Source organism: Pan troglodytes, chromosome X (genome assembly GCF_028858775.2).
Source record: "Pan troglodytes isolate AG18354 chromosome X, NHGRI_mPanTro3-v2.0_pri, whole genome shotgun sequence".
Lineage (NCBI taxonomy): Eukaryota > Metazoa > Chordata > Mammalia > Primates > Hominidae > Pan > Pan troglodytes.
The window spans coordinates 1,998,381-2,014,444 of NC_072421.2; the positions used below are offsets into that span (position 1 = coordinate 1,998,381).

General features: G+C 51.7%; 1 protein-coding gene across 3 annotated transcripts in view; it reads right to left on the reverse strand.

Moving 5' to 3' along the window:
• Positions 1 to 1,486: 1,486 nt before the first annotated feature.
• The window catches only part of P2RY8 (P2Y receptor family member 8), a 77,206-nt gene continuing 62,628 nt past the window's right edge, over positions 1,487 to 16,064 (reverse strand). For 2 of the 3 annotated variants that reach the window (XM_016943398.4, XM_016943399.4), the window contains exon 2: positions 1,487 to 5,830. In XM_016943398.4, the coding sequence (XP_016798887.1) occupies positions 4,727 to 5,806 (1,080 nt within the window). In that variant the 5' untranslated portion in view covers positions 5,807 to 5,830 and the 3' untranslated portion in view covers positions 1,487 to 4,726. Of the gene's footprint in view, positions 5,831 to 6,904; positions 7,202 to 16,064 lie in introns of those variants that run through there. The other variant, XM_063804751.1, reaches the window with a different exon arrangement.

Sequence of the window (16,064 nt, forward strand, 5' to 3'; positions counted from 1 at the left end):
CCAGTGCTGGATGCTTCCTGCCCTTGAACATCTGACTCCAAGTTCTTCAGTTTTGGGACTGGGACGGGCTCTCCTTGCTCCTCAGCCTGCAGACGGCCTATTGTGGGACCTTCTGATCATGTGAGTTAATACTGAGTAAACTTCCCTTTATTTATTTATTTATTTATTTATTTTTATTTATTTTTGAGATTCACTCTGTCACCCAGGCTGGAGTGCAGTGGCGCGATCTCGGCTCACTGCAACTTCCACCTCCCAGGTTCCAGCAATTCTCCTGCCTCAGCCTCCCAGGTAGCTGGGATTACAGGTGCACACCACCACGCCCAGCCAATTTTTATATTTTTAGTAGAGATGGGGTTTCACCACGTTGGTCAGGCTGGTCTTGAACTCCTGACCTCAGGTGATCCGCCTGCCTCGGCCTCCCAAAGTGCTGGGATGACAGGTGTGAGCCACTGCGCCCGGCCTGAAACTCCTCTCTTTCTCTCTCTCTCTCTCTCTCTATCTTTCTAATCTATCTACTATCTATCTATCTAATCTGTCTGCTATCTATCTACCTAATCTATTATCTATCTATCTATATATCTATCTATCTAATCTATCTACTATCTATCTATCTACCTAATCTATCTATTATCTATCTATCTATCTAATCTATCTACTATGTATCTATCTAATCTATCTACTATCTATCTATCTATCTAATCTACCTACTCTCTATCTACCATCTATCTAATCTATCTACTATCTATCTAATCTATCTACTATCTATCTAATCTATCTACTATCTATCTACCTAACCTATCTATTATCTATCTATCTATCTCTCTATCTAATCTATCTACCATCTATCTATCTAATCTATCTACTATCTATCTACCTAATCTATCTACTATCTATCTAATCTATCTACTATCTATCTAATCTATCTACTATCTATCTACCTAATCTATCATCTATCTATCTAATCAATCTACTATGTATCTGTCTAATCTATCTACTATCTATCTACCTAATCTATCTATTGTCTATCTATCTAATCTATCTACTCTCTATCTAATCTATCTACTATCTATCCATCTATCTGTCTATCTATCTATCTAATCTATCTACTCTCTATATAATCTATCTACTATCTATCTAATCTACTATCTATCTATCTAATCTATCTACTATCTATCTGTTTATCTATCTACTATCTATCATCTACCTAATCTATCTTCTATCTATGTATCTATCTATCTATCTACTTATATATCTATCCTATTAGTTCTGTCCCTCTGAGTAATGCAATGGTGTTTTGTTTGTTTGGTTTTTTGTTTGTTTCCAGCAGGATAAACGGACCAAGACAAGGAGCCTATGAAGAGGATAAGACATTGGATCCAGCATAAAATGGGATCTGTGTTTAAAATGCAAGCCCTGCAGAAATCAGAGACAGAAACACATTTGCCCTCTGCACTGGGAAAAAATAGAAGCAGCTTCAAAGCTCATGTTTTTTTTAATGTTTTATTTTTATTTTTTACAGAGATGAGTTCTCACTGTGTTGCCTAGGTTGGCCCTTGAACACCCGGACTCAATCAGTCCTCCCGCCTGAGCCTCCCAAAGTGCTGGGATTACCAGCATAAGCTGCCACGCCTTGACGGAGGCTGAGACTTTTTGGAATCCCTCCCTCTCTCCATGTCCTGCCAAGAACAGAAGTAAAGTCTTCCATCTTAAAACATGTGTGTGAGTCAATAGACCTGTGTTATCTTTTCACTCAAAGCTCAGCCAGTGAACAGACTGAGTCAGCTTCCAGGAAACATCCACGGCTGTAAGAGGGGGTGTCGGCTGCTCTCCATAGCCAAGTGGCTGCAAAAATCATCATACTGACCAAAAAAAAAAAAAAAAAAAAAAAATTGACGCATTTTGCCTGCTTGCAACGTCTTCCTTTGCTGGGGGACGTCAGGGTTCTTGCACGTTGTCGAGGAAGGATATTGTCTCGGCTTCCTCTGACTCAAGCTCTCATTTTTGTTTACAAGGCAGTTTAGGGATCGTCCGTGGGTTACTGTGAAGATGCTACTCTGAGGTTTTTCACAGTTTTTTTTTCCCCCATGAGACACACCCAAGGCCCACGCTCAGCACTTGCGGCCTGTACTCCTGCGGCCTGGATGCTTCTGTATCAGCTTTGCTTTCTAGGGTTCAGCTTTGGAACAGTCTAGAGAAGCAGGAGGTTAATTTTCCTCCTTCTGTGGAAGTTCTGGGTCTCTTACGCATCCTCCAGTTCCTCCTGGAGGCTCTAGGGGAGGATCCTTCCTGCCTCTCCCAGCTCCTGAGGGCTCCAGGTGTCCCTGGGTTTGTGGCCGCATCACTCCAGTCTCTGCCTCCATTTCCATGTGGCCTTCTCCTCTGTGTCTGTGTCTCCTCTTCTGTCTCTTAGAAGGACACCTGTCATTGCATTTAGGGCCCGCCTTAATCCAGAATGATCCAATCTCAAGGTCCTAAACTTAATCACATCTGCAAAGACCCTATTTCCAAATAAGGTCTTACTCACAGACTCTGAGCATTAGGATATGGACAAATGTTTCTGGGGGCCACTATTCAATCCACTACAATTGTATCCAGTTCCTTCTGGGAGGCTCTAGGGGAGGATCCTTCCTGCCTCTCCCACCTCCTGGGGGCTCCAGGTGTCCCTGGGTTTGTGGCCCCCTCACTCCAGTCTGCCTCTGTCTCCACGTGTCCTCCTGCTCTGTCTCTCTGTCTCCTCTTCTGTCTCTTAGAAGGACACCTGTCACGGCATTTAGGGTGCTTAATAATCCAGCACAATCTCATCTTCATATCCTTAAGTAATTACATATGCAAAATTCCTTATTACCAAATAAAATCTATAATAATTTCAGGTTCTGGGCTTTAAAACAAGACATGTCTTTCTGGGGCAACTGTTTAGTGCACTCTGCAATTGTATCCAGTTCCCTCCAGAGACTCTAGGGGAGGATCCTTCCTGCCTCTCCCAGCTCCTGGGGACTCCAGGCATCCCTGGGCTTGTGGCAGCATCACTGCAGTCTCTGCCTCTGTCTTTATGTGGCCTCCTCCTTTGTGTCTGTGTCTCCTCTTCCGTCTCTCATAGGGACACTGGATTGGGCCCATTGTAAATGCAGGATGGCCTCGCCTTACTTAATTACATTTGGAAAGACCCGATTTTCAAACATGGTCCCATCCTGATGTTCCAGGTGGACATGGGTTTTGGGAATGATAATTCATTACTGAACCATGTCTGTTTTCCTGCCATAGTGATGACGGCAGGAGAGAGGCACCAATAGAGGGCCTCCGAACAGCAGCTTCAGCCTCCATCAGCGTCCCCAGTGCACAGAAAGGGAGGGGCCGGGCATCCAAGGCCACCCACTGTGGAGATGCAGAGCCCCTGGGCAGACAGGCAGCTCTCCCACTCCCACCTCCAGAATGGTCTTTCTCGCCCAAGAGAGCCTGGGATCCAATTCCACATGATGTCCCAGCACCCCTGGAGAGCCAGAGCTCTTCTTTGCACTAAACCAGCCCAGGTGTTGGGGCTGGTGCAGGCACATCCCGTGTAGAAGAAGACAGACAAAGACCCAGCCTGCTCACCACCCACACAGCAGGGAGGGGGCTCAGCGGCTGACACCCCTGTAGGTTCCTGGGGTCCACGCCTGCGTCTGCTGCTTGGTCTCCAAACGGTCTCATGGGTCAGGCCAGTTGCCTGCTCCCTGGACTCCAGATGGACTTGCCATGGCTGAGGCTCTCCATGGGGTAAAAGGACGCAGAGAATGGGCAGGAGGTGGGGAACTCCTGAATCAAGCTGCACCCTTGGGTTGGGATGGGCTGGGCCCCATCTCACGGAGCCTCCTTTCCGCACCTGGGCCTCCCGTGGTCCTTGTCCTGAGTCAGGGAAGCCTGAGTGTGTTCCAGGGGCCTGATGGGAACTCCTTCTCTATCAGCGACTCACAGAAGCAGAATAGGGGTGGGGTCCCACCAAGCCAGGTCAGAACAAATGTGCCAAAAATCACCTTGGTCAGCAACAGGGTGGGGTGTGTGTGGGGGGGAAGTGGGGACGGAGAGTAGCTGACTTGCAGGGGCCCCAGGCGCTCCTCTGAAAGAAGAATTCCAACCACAGCAACCACAGTGCCCCTGAGTGAAATAAACAGAAATTTCGGCGTGCACCAGGCTACGGAGACCAGAACCCCTGGAGTAGAATGGAGAAGGCCAGAACCACAACTAAGGTACGATGTCAGCAGGGAGAAGAGCTGGGAATGGGGCTCGCAGGTCGCCCAGGGAGGATATCCAGAAACCGAGTTGGGGAGGCGGTGGGGCTGGTTGAATATCCACCCTCGGGTGTGGACAGGTGTGAGAAGGAGTGTCTGAGGAGCTCGGGGGTGACAGCCCGGCTCTACTAAAAAAAGATACAAAAATTAGCCGGGCATGGTGGCACAAGCTGTCCCCTGACACAGAGAGGCAGAGGCACCCTCTGCAGGATAACAAAGCGCCCTGTGCGCTGCTGGGCTTTGCTTGTTTCTCTACCCTGAGTGAAGCCTGGAGACCCTTCCTCACCGGTGCCTCTGCAGAGCCTGGGAGGAATAAAGCCTGGAGACCCTTCCCCACCGGCCCTCTGCAGTGCCTGGGAGCAACGCAGCTGTTCTCCCTGAACCTCTGGCACCGTGGCCTCTCCATGCGCCCCTGGATCTCCAAGCTGCGCCCCCGGCTCTCCAAGCTGCGCCCCCGGGACTCAGAACACACTCTCCTGCCTCTGGAGGCCGGGCCTGGGGGCTCCCTCCATCCCTTCAGGGTGCGCACCGGCCTCGGAGCGCACGGACGTGGTCCTGGCGGAGAAGAGGCTCTCGCGGCGCGTGTCCAGGGGGTCTCTGGGCACCCGGCGGCAGCCCAAATATTCCCGCAGGCGCAGCTGGAATTCCCGGGACGCAAAGTAATAAACAAACGGGTCCAGACAGTTGTTGAGGCAGCTGAGACACAGCGTGAGCTTGTACACGTGGTAGTAGCTCTTGCCGTAGAACAGCCGGCTCACGATGTGCGCCAGGAGCACGAAGTTGTTGGGGGCGAAGCAGGTGACGAAGGCCAGCAAGACCACCGCGGCCAGGCCCACCGCGCGCCTCCGCTGCTCCCGGCCGTGCGCCTCCTCCGTGCGCAACAGCTTGAGGATGGTGGCCGTGTAACAGGCCACGGTGATCACGAACGGGATGAGGAACAGCAGGATGAAGATGGTGAAGAGGAACACGGCCCACATGGCCACGCTGGGGAGCATCGTCCACTTGAGGACGTCGAAGCAGGTGATGATACCCAGGGCGTGCACCGGGTAGGTGAGATCGGTGCGCGCCAGCGGGGACAGGGCGGTCAGGAGCAGCAGCCAGGTCCCTGCACACGCGGCCACCGCGTAACGACGGCGGCGCCAGCGCTTGGAGCTGAGCGGGTACAGGACCCCCAGGAAGCGCTCCACGCTGATACAGGTCATGGTGAGGATGCTGGAATACATATTTGCGTAAAAGGCCACGGTCACCACGTTGCAAAGCAGCACCCCGAATACCCAGTGGTGGCGGTTGCAATGGTAGTAGATTTGGAAAGGCAACACGCTGGCCAGCATCAGGTCCGTCACGCTCAGGTTGATCATGAAGATGACCGACGGGGATCTGGGCCCGATGCGCCGGCACAGGACCCACAGAGAGAAGAGGTTGCCCGGGATGCTGACCGCCGCCACCAGCGAGTACACCACGGGCAGGGCCACCGCGATCGCCGGGTTCCGCAGCATCTGCAGCGTCGCGTTGTCCGGGCCGGTGCTGTTCGGGACCTGCATCCTGGAGGGGTCCTCGCCCGGGCTCTGCAAGGGAAGGAGAGAAGGGTGCACCGGTCAGGGGCGCAGGTAAAGAGGTGGCTGCTGCCGGGAGGGCTCCTGAGCGCCGCTCCCCGGGGACCAAGGCGGGGGAAATGCTTTAGCAGGACCTCCTGTCTCCTCCATCCCTCCCTCCCTGAGTTCCTCCTTCCCTCTCCTCCTTCCTTCCCTCCCTCTCTGCTTCCTTTCTTCACCCTCTGTCATTCTTTTCTTCTTTCCTGTCTTCTCCCTTCTTCTTCCTTACTCCTCTGTCCTTCCTTCTCTTCTTCCCTCCTTCCTTCCCTCCCTCCCTTCCTTCTCTTCCTTCTTCCTTCCTTCCCTTTCCTCCTTCCTTCCCTTCCTTCCTTCCCTCCCTTCCTTCTTTCCCTCCCTTCCTCCTTTCCCTCCCTTCCTCCCTTTCTCCCTTCCTTCCTACCTTCCTTCTGTCTTTCCTCTTTCTCCTCTCTCCTTCCTTCCCTCCCTCCTTTCTTTCCTCCTTCCCTCCCATCCTTCCTTCCTTCCTTCCCTCCCTCCTTCCCTTCCTTTCTTTTCTCCTCCCTCCCTTCTTCCCATCCTTCCTTCCCTGACTCCCTCCCTCCCTTCCTTCTCTTCCTTCTTCCTTCCTTCCCTTTCCTCCTTCTTTCCCTTTCTTCCTTCCCTCCCTTCCTCCTTTCCCTCCCTTCCTCCCTTTCTCCCTTCCTTCCTTCTGTCTTTCCTCTTTCTCCTCTCTCCTTCCTTCCCTCCATCCTTTCTTTCCTCCTTCCCTCCCATCCTTCCTTCTCTTCCCTCCCTCCCTCCTTCGTTCCTTCCCTCCCTCCCTCTCTCTTTCCTCTCTTCCTCCCTTCCTTCCTTCTTTCCTCCCTCCCTCCCTCCTTCCCTCCCTCCCTCCATCCTTTCCTTCCTTCCTTCCCTCCCTTCCTTCCTTCCTTCCTTCCTTCCTTCCCTCCCTCCCTCCCTCCCCTCCTTCCTTGGATCAGGGAGGTCATTGGAGACCTCGGCCCATGTCAGAGGCTGAGACTCTTGGAAGATCCACAGTGGGGCTTGTGGCTCCCCTGGGCAGGTTGAATGCACTGTCATACAAACCTCAAGACTCACTCAGTGTCCCCCGTGGATGGAAACCACAAAGCCACCGTCAGCCCCCAGGGTGGTCTTAATGGGAATTCTTGACACCCCGGCAGTATTAGTCTGGGTATTAGTCCTCTCATCTCAGGGACATCCACCCACAAAGCGTCTATTAGCAGAAAACACACAATCCAAGTGCCAGGAGACCAACCCGCAGCCTCCAAAGTCTTTCCAGCTTTTATCACCCACGTCAACCCACGGCTCCTCCCTGCTCTTTCTTCCTCCAGAGGAGACCTGCGACTCCTTACCAACTGCTCTACAAACAGCTTCCTCAAGCTGGTTTTAAAATGGCCCGGAGTTTTCGTTTCAGTTTCAGGGAGAAGTTTTCTGCCCCGCCGGTCCATGCCCAGGTGTGAAACCTACAGTTATGCACGAGTCAGCACCGCCCCCACGGCCAGCTGGGCACCTCCAGCCACCTATGGCTTCAGAAGGAAAAGCAGACCCTTCCTTCTTTGGGTTCCGCTTGGTGTGGCCGTGGGGGACATCTGGAAGGAGAGACGCTTTATCCATGAGCTGCTGATGAAAAAGTGTCTGTCAAAGGGACACTATTTTTATTTTGAGAATGTAAAGTGGACAGAGCTGGAAACAGGGGTGCCCTGGAATTGTTCTTTTGTTTGTTTGTTTTATAGAGATGGGGTCTTGCCTTGTTGCCCAGGCTGGAGGGCAGTAGTGCAAACGTAACTCACTGCAGCCTCCAATGCCTGGCCTCAAGCAATCCTCCTGCCTCAGCCTCCTGAGTAGTTGGGACTACAGGTTAGAGTACAACCACGCCCAGCTAATATTCTTATTTTTTGTAGATACAGAGTTTTGCTATGTTTCCCAGGCTGGTCTCAAACTCCTGGCCTCAAGCAATCCTCCTGCCTCAGCCTCCTGAGTAGCTGGGACTACAGGTGACAGTACCTCCATGCCCAGCTCACATTTTTATTTTTTATAGATACAGAGTTTTGCTATGTTTCCCAGGCTGGTCTCAAACTCCTGGATTCAAGCAATCCTCCTGAGGAGTTGGGACTGCAGGTGCATGCCACCATGCCCAGCTAATATTTTTATTTTTTATAGATACAGAGTTTTGCTACGTTTCCCAGGCTGGTCTCAAACTCCTGGCCTCAAGCAATCCTCCTGAGTAGCTGGGACTGCAGGTGCATGCCACCCTGCCCAGCTAATATTTTTATTTTTTGTGGACATGGGGTTTGGCTATGTTGCCCAGGCTGGTCTCAAACTCCTGGCCTCAAGCAATCCTCCTGCCTTGGCCTCCTAAAGCATTGGGATTACAGGTGTGAGCAACACACCTGGGCTGGAATTTGTTGCTTTAACTCTCCACGTAGGCAGCAGTGCCTCGCACACATTTAAACACCACTTGCTGTTGAAAGTCCTGCAATGGCGGCCTCACCTGGCCACCCTCATGTCTGTACCTGTGTGGTCTGGGGATCCAGCAAGCAGCCTCTTGGCAGCCAGATCTGTTGCCATTTCGAGTCTGTCCCCTGTGGCCACCACCGGACAGCCCCCGGGGAAGACAGACAGCCAGGACTGCTGAGGAACGCGCATGACTAATCAAGAAATTACCTCTAACTGACGCCAGCTGCCCTGACACAGGAGGCACTGGCTTGCGGTTTGGGCCCCACCGGGGCTCAGGGGGCAGGATGGAAAGTTTAGAAAATCAGCACAACGGTTGTTCTTGGCGGTGTCTGGCCTGCAGAGGTGGCTGTCCAGAAATTTCTGGGCACTGAATTGTCTGAAGCAACGGACAGACCACAGGTGGGCGCTCAGGGGCTGTAGGTGGGACCCTCCTCTCTCCTCTCTCTCCTCTCTCTCCTCTCTCTCCTCTCTCTCCTCTCTCCCCTCTCCTTCCCTCTCTCCTCTACCCTCCCCTTCCCTCTCTCCTCTCCTCTCCCCTCTCTCCTCTCCTCTCCCCTCCCCTCTCTCCTCTCCTTCCCTCTCTCCTCTCCTCTCTCCTCTCTCCCCTCTCCTTCCCTCTCTCCTCTCCCCTCCCCTTCCCTCTCCCCTCTCCCCCTTCCCTCTCCCCTCTCCCCCCCTTCCCTCTCCCCTCCCCTTCCCTGTCTGCTCTCCTTCCCTCTCTCCTCTCCTTCCCTCTCCCCTCTCCTTCCCTCTCTCCTCTCCTTCCCTCTCCCCTCTCCCCTCTTTTCTTTTCGAAGTCTGTCATCCAGGCTGGAATGCAATGGCGTGATCTCGGCTCACTGCAACCTCTGCCTCCCTGCTTCAAGCGATTCTCCTGCCTCAGCCTCCCGAGTAGCTGGGATTACAGGCATGCACCACCACGCCCGGCTGATTTTTTATTTTTTGTAGCCCCAAAAAGAGTTTCACCATGTTAACCAGGCTGGTCTTGAATTCCTGACCTCAGGTGAGCCACCAGCCCCGGCCTCCTAAAGTGCTGGGATGACAGGCGTGAGCCACTGCACCTGGCCAGGTTGGACCCTTTTTCTTATGCTTTGCAGGAAAATGCACACCTGTCTGGCAGCAATGCGTCCAGCAATGTTTCTCTCCTCTTGAGGGTCTGTGTGTATCTCCTCCAGCCCTGTCACTTATTTCTTCTTAAAACAGCTTTGCCAGCCGGGCACGGTGGCTCACACCTGTAATCCCAGCACTTTGGAAGGCCGAGGTGGGCAGATCACGAGGTCAGGAGATCAAGACTATCCTGGCTAACACGGCGAAACCCCATCTCTACTAAAAAAACAAAAAAACAAAAAAATTAGCCGGGCGTGGTGGCATGGTGGCAAGTCCCAGCTACTCGGGAGGCTGAGGCAGGAGAATGGTGTGAACCCGGGAGGCGGAGCTTGCAGTGAGCCGAGATCGCACCACTGTACTCCATCCAGCCTGGGCAACAGAGCGAGACTCTGTCTCAAAACAAAACAAAACAAAACCAACAAACAAAAAAACAGCTTTACCAAGACGTGAGTTACATACCATAAGCTTTCACTCATTCATACAGTTCAATGGTTTTTAATATATTCACAGATGTGCAAACAACACCATAATGCAATTCCAGAACCATTTTTCTCCCTAAACAAAACTCAGGACCTGGCCGGGCATCATGGCTCACACCTGTAATTCCAGCACTTTGGGAGGCCGAGGCGGGTGGATCACCTGAGGTCAGGAGTTCGAGACCAGCCTGGCCAACATGCTGAAATCCTGTCGTTACTAAAATTAAAACAAACAAACAAACAAACAAAAACAAATGGGCCAGGCGCAGTGACTCACGTCTGTAATCCCATCACTTTGGGAGGCCGAGGCAGGTGGATCACCTGAGGTCAGGAGTTCGAGACCAGCCTGCCCAACATGGTGAAACCCTGTCTCTACTAAAAATACAAAAAAAATTAACCAGGTGTTGTGGCACATGCCTGTAATCCCAGCTACTCCAGAGGCCAAGGCAGGAGAATCGCTTGAACCTGGGTCGGGGGCAGAGGTTGCAGTGAGCCGAGATCACGCCATTGCACTCCAGCCTGGGCAACAAAAGCAAAACTCCATCTCAAAACAAAACAAAAACCCTTCAGAACCCCACAACTGCTAATCCTCTTCGTTCCTGTCCCCAGCCCCTGTGAACCTCAAATCTGCTTCCTGTCTCTGTGGATTTGCCTATTCTAGATGTTTTATAAGAATAAAATTCTACAATATGTGGTCTTTTGTGTCTAGCTTCTGTCACTGAGCCAGGGGTCTTCAAATTTCATCCACGCTGCGGCCTGGGTCAGAGCTTGAGTCCTTTCAGTGGGTGCATAATAGTCCGCTGTGTGGACAGACCACATTCTGTTTATTCATTCTCCTGTGGATGGACATTTTCTTTCTTTCTGATTTTTTTTTTTTTTTTGAGATGGAGTCTTGCTCTGTTGCCCAGGCTGGAGTGTAGTGGTGCGATCTTGGCTCAGTGCAACCTCCGCCTCCTGGGTTCAAGCAATTCTCCTGCCTCAGCCTCCCAAGTAGCTGGGGCTACAAGAACCTGCCCCCGCACCTGGCTAATTTTTTTGTAATTTTTTTTTTTTTGAGAGGGAGTTTCGCTCTTTTTGCCCAGGCTGGAGTGCAATGGTGTGAGCTCGGCTCTCGGCAACCTGCGCTTCCCCGGTTCAAGCAATTTTCCTGCCTCAGCCTCTGGAGTAGCTGGGACTACAGGCATGCACCACCGCACCCAGCTAATTTTTGTATTTTTACTAGAGACGGGGTTTCACCATGTTGGCCAGGCTGGTTGTGAACTGCTGACCTCAGGTGATCCACCCTCCTCAGCCTCCCAAAGTGCTGGGACTACAGACGTGAGCCACCGCGCCCAGCCCATTTTTTTTTTTTGTAATTTTAGTAACGACGGGGTTTCATCATGTTGGCCAGGCTGGTCTCAAACTCCTGACCTCCGATGAATGATCCACCCTCCTCGGCCTCCCAAAGTGCTGGGATTACAGACATGAGCCATCACACCCAGCCCATTTTTTTTTTTTTAAATAATTTTAGTAGCGACAAGATTTCATCATGTTGGCCAGGCTGGTTTCAAACTCCTGACCTCCCATGATCTGCCCGCCTCGGCCTCCCAAAGTGCTGGGATGACAGGTGTGAGCCACCGCGCCTGGCGTGTTCCTGATTCTTGGCTATTGTGCATAAAGCTGCTCTCCCCTCATTCCCAGCCCTGGGAACCCCTTTCTAAAGGGTTCAGATGCTGAGTGCAGTGATCACTGCAGTCTTGTTCCGGGTGGACCTTACAGGGTTGGGATGAGAAATAGACAAAAGGCATCTCCTCATGGGCAGCAGGGATTGCATGCCGGTGACAGACCCTTTTTTGCCAGCTATTGTCTTCTGGCTATAACCACCCCTCTTTCCTGAGTGCTGGGGGCTGTCCCAGCTGTTGAACACACAGGGGAGTGAGAGGCACCAGACCTAAAGAACCACAAGCCAGCCCCGTGCTTGTCGTCTGCTCTCCTTTCTGTTTTCTGGGGGTGTTTGCACCACCCAGTTTGTGGTTCTTTTGATAGGGCTGCCTCAGGAGGCCCTCAACCCCAAAGACAGCAAATGGCACTCTGTTGGAGCTGTGGATTTGGAAGACAAAACAGACGCTGGCTTCAATTACCTACTTTGATTACGTAGAAGGAAGTTGTCGTGGGCCACACCGTGGCTGATACTCTCTTTATTATGGCCATTTCTTACTTAGAAATAGGGTCTGCGTCTATGTCATTAGTGAAGTCAAAATGTGGTCATAATAGAGTAGGGAGAGGCCCTAATAAAATTCACTGGTGTCCTTAGGAGAAAGAGAAATTTAGGCACAGACACAGAGAGAAGGCATGGGAAGATGAAGACAGAGACGAGAGTGGATGGATGGGTAGATGGGTGAATAAATGGATGGATGGGTGGGTGGATGGATGGGTAGATGCATAGATGGGTGGATGATGGGTACATGGGTGGGTGGATGGATGGATGGGTGGGTGAGTGGATGAGTGCATGGGTGGGCAGATGGGTGGGTGGATGGGTGGGTGGGTGTGTGGATGAATGGTAGGTGGGTTTGTGAATGGGTGGGTAGGTGGGTGAGTGGGTGGATGGCTGGATCAGTGTTTAGATAGGATGTGTGGGTGGATGAATGGATGGGTTGATGGGTAGATGGATGGGTGGGTGTATGGATGAATGCATGGATGGGTGGATGGGTGGGTGGGTGGGAGGGTGGATGTGTGGACGAATGGTGGGTGGGTGGGTGGATGTGTGGATGGATAGATCAGTGTTTAGGTGGATAGATGTGTGGGTGGATGAATTGATGGGTTGATGGGTAGATGGATGGGTGGATGGGTGGGAGGGTGGGTGGATGAATGGTAGGTGGGTTTGTGAATGGGTGGGTGGGTGGATGGGTGGATGGATGGATTAGTGTTTAGATAAGTGGAAGTGTGGGTGGATGAATTGATGGGTTGATGGGTAGATGGGTGGGTGGATGTCTGGGTGGGTGGATGTATAGATGAGTAGGTAGATGGGTGCGTGGATGGATGGGTGAGTAGATGGATGAGTGGGTGGAATGGGGGGTTGGATGGATGATGAATGGATGGGGATGGGTAGATGGATGGGTGGATGGATGAATGGTGGATGGGTTTCTGAATGGGTGAGTGGGTGGGTGGGTGGATGGGTGGGTGGATGGATCGGTGTTTAGATAGATGGATGTGTGGGTGGATGAATGGATGGGTTGATGGGTAGATGGATGGGTGGGTGGGTGAATGGTGGGTGGGTTTGTGAATGGGTGAGTGGGTGAGTGGGTGGATGGGTGGATGGGTGGATGCATGGATCAGTGTTTAGATAGGTGGATGTGTGGGCGGATGCACTGATGGTTGATGGGTAGATGGATGGGTGGATGTATAGATGAGTAGGTGGATGGGTGGGTGGATGGATGGGTAGATAGATGGATGAGTGGGTGGATGGATGGATGCATGGATGGGTGGATGGATGGGTGGGTGGATGGGAGGGTGGATGGATGGATGAACTGTAGGTGGGTTTGTGAATGGGTGGGTAGGTGGGCGAATGGGTGGATGGATGAATCAGTGTTTAGATAGGTGGAACTGTGGGTGGATGAATTGATGGGTTGATGGGTGGGTGGATGGGTGGGTGGATGGATAGATGAGTAGGTAGATGGATAGATGAGTAGGTAGATGGGTGCGTGGATGGATGGGTGAGTAGATGGATGAGTGGGTGGATGGGGGGTTGGATGGATGATGAATGGATGGGGATGGGTAGCTGGAGGGGTGGGTGGATGAATGGTGGATGGGTTTGTGAATGGGTGAGTGGGTGGGTGGGTGGATGGATCGGTGTTTAGATAGGTGGATGTGTGGGTGGACGAATGGATGGATTGATGGGTAGATGGATGGGTGGATGTATGGATGAGTAGGTGGATGACTGGGTGAATGGATGGATGCATGGATGGGTTGATGGATGGGGGGGTGGGTGGATGAATGGTAGGCAGGTTTGTGAATGGGTGGGTAGGTGGGTGAATGGGTGGATGGATGGATCAGTGTTTAGATAGGTGGATGAGTGGGTGGATGGATGGATGCATGGATGAGTGGATGGATGGGTGGGTGGATGGGAGGGTGGATGGGTGGATGAATGGTAGGCGGGTTTGTGAATGGGTGGGTAGGTGGGTGAATGGGTGGATGTATGGATCAGTGTTTAGATAGGTGGATGAGTGGGTGGATGGATGGATGCATGGATGAGTGGATGGATGGGTGGGTGGATGGGAGGGTGGATGGGTGGATGAATGGTAGGCGGGTTTGTGAATGGGTGGGTAGGTGGGTGAATGGGTGGATGGATGGATCAGTGTTTAGATAGGTGGATGAGTGGGTGGATGGATGGATGCATGGATGAGTGGATGGATGGGTGGGTGGATGGGAGGGTGGATGGGTGGATGAATGGTAGGCGGGTTTGTGAATGGGTGGGTAGGTGGGTGAATGGGTGGATGTATGGATCAGTGTTTAGATAGGTGGATATGTGGGTGGATGAATTGATGGGTTGATGGGTAGATGGATGGGTGGATGTCTGGGTGGGTGGATGTATAGATGAGTAGGTAGATGGGTGGGTAGATGGATGGGTGAGTAGATGGATGAGTGGGTGGATGTCTGGGTGGGTGGATGATGAATGGATGGGGATGGGTAGCTGGATGGGTGGGTGGATGAATGGTGGGTGGGTTTGTGAATGGGTGAGTGGGTGGGTGGGTGGATGGGTGGATGGATGGATCAGTGTTTAGATAGGTGGATATGTGGGTGGATGCATTGATGGTTGATGGGTAGATGGATGAGTGGATGAATAGATGAGTAGGTGGATTGGTGGGTGGATGGATGTGTGGATAGATGGATGAGTGGGTGGATAGATGGATGCATGTATGAGTGGATGGATGGGAGGGTGGATGGGTGGATGAATGGTAGGCGGGTTTGTGAATGGGTGGGTAGGTGGGTGAATGGGTGGACGTATGGATCAGTGTTTAGATAGGTGGATGTGTGGGTGGATGAATGGATGGGTTGATGGGTAGATGGATGGGTGGCTGTATGGATGGGTGGATGAATAGATGAGTAGGTGGATGGGTGGGTAGATGGATGGGTGGATAGATGGATGAGTGGGAGGATGGGTGAATGGGTGTATGATGAATGGATGAGGATGGGTAGATGGATGGGTGGATGGATAGATGGGTGGCTGGATAGATGAATAGGTGTATGGGTGTGTAGATGGGTGGCTGGATAGATGAATAGGTGTATGGGTGTGTGGATGGATGGATGGATGGATGGATGGATGGATGGATGGATGGATAAGTGGGTGGGTGGATGGATGGATCAGTGTTTAGGTGGTTGGACGTGTGGGTGGATGGATGGGTGGACAGATGGATGAGTGGGAGGATGGGTGAATGGTTGTATGAGGAATGGATGAGGATGGGTAGATGGATGAGTGAATGGATAGATGGGTGGGAGGATGGGTGAATGGGTGTATGAGGAATGGATGAGGATGGGTAGATGGATGGGTAGATGGATAGACAGGTGGATGGATAGATGAATAGGTGTATGCATGTGTGGATGGATGGATGGATGGATGGATAAGTGGGTGGGTGGATGGATGGATCAGTGTTTAGGTGGCTGGATGTGTGGGTGGATGAATGGCTGGGTTGATGGGTAGATGGATGGGCAGATGTATGGATGGGTGGATGGATGGATGAGTGGGTGGATGGGTAGGTGGATGGATGGATGAGTGGGTAGATGGGTGGGTGGGTAGATGGGTGGATGGATGAATAGATGATGCATGGATGGATGCTTCTAGCCACCATGAAATGCCAATTGTTTCCAGAAAATCACTAGAAGCTGCAGCAAAGCTTGGAACAGATTTTCCCTCAGAGCTCTAATGAGGAACCAACCCTGCCAATACCTTCATCTCAGACTTCTGGTCTCCAGGATGGGGAGAGAATGCATTGCTGTTATTTAAGCCACCACATCAGTGGTAATTAGTTATGGCAGCTGTCGCAAACCAATACACCGAGAAAAGAGAGGAAAAGTTTTAACCAACAGACTTCAGAGAAATTAGAGAAAGCGTCATCATACCAAATAAAAGAGAAGAAGAACCTTAAAAGAAAGATAAAGCATGAAAAGCACAAGATTATAGGATAAGAGAAAGAAATGAGGAACAAGCC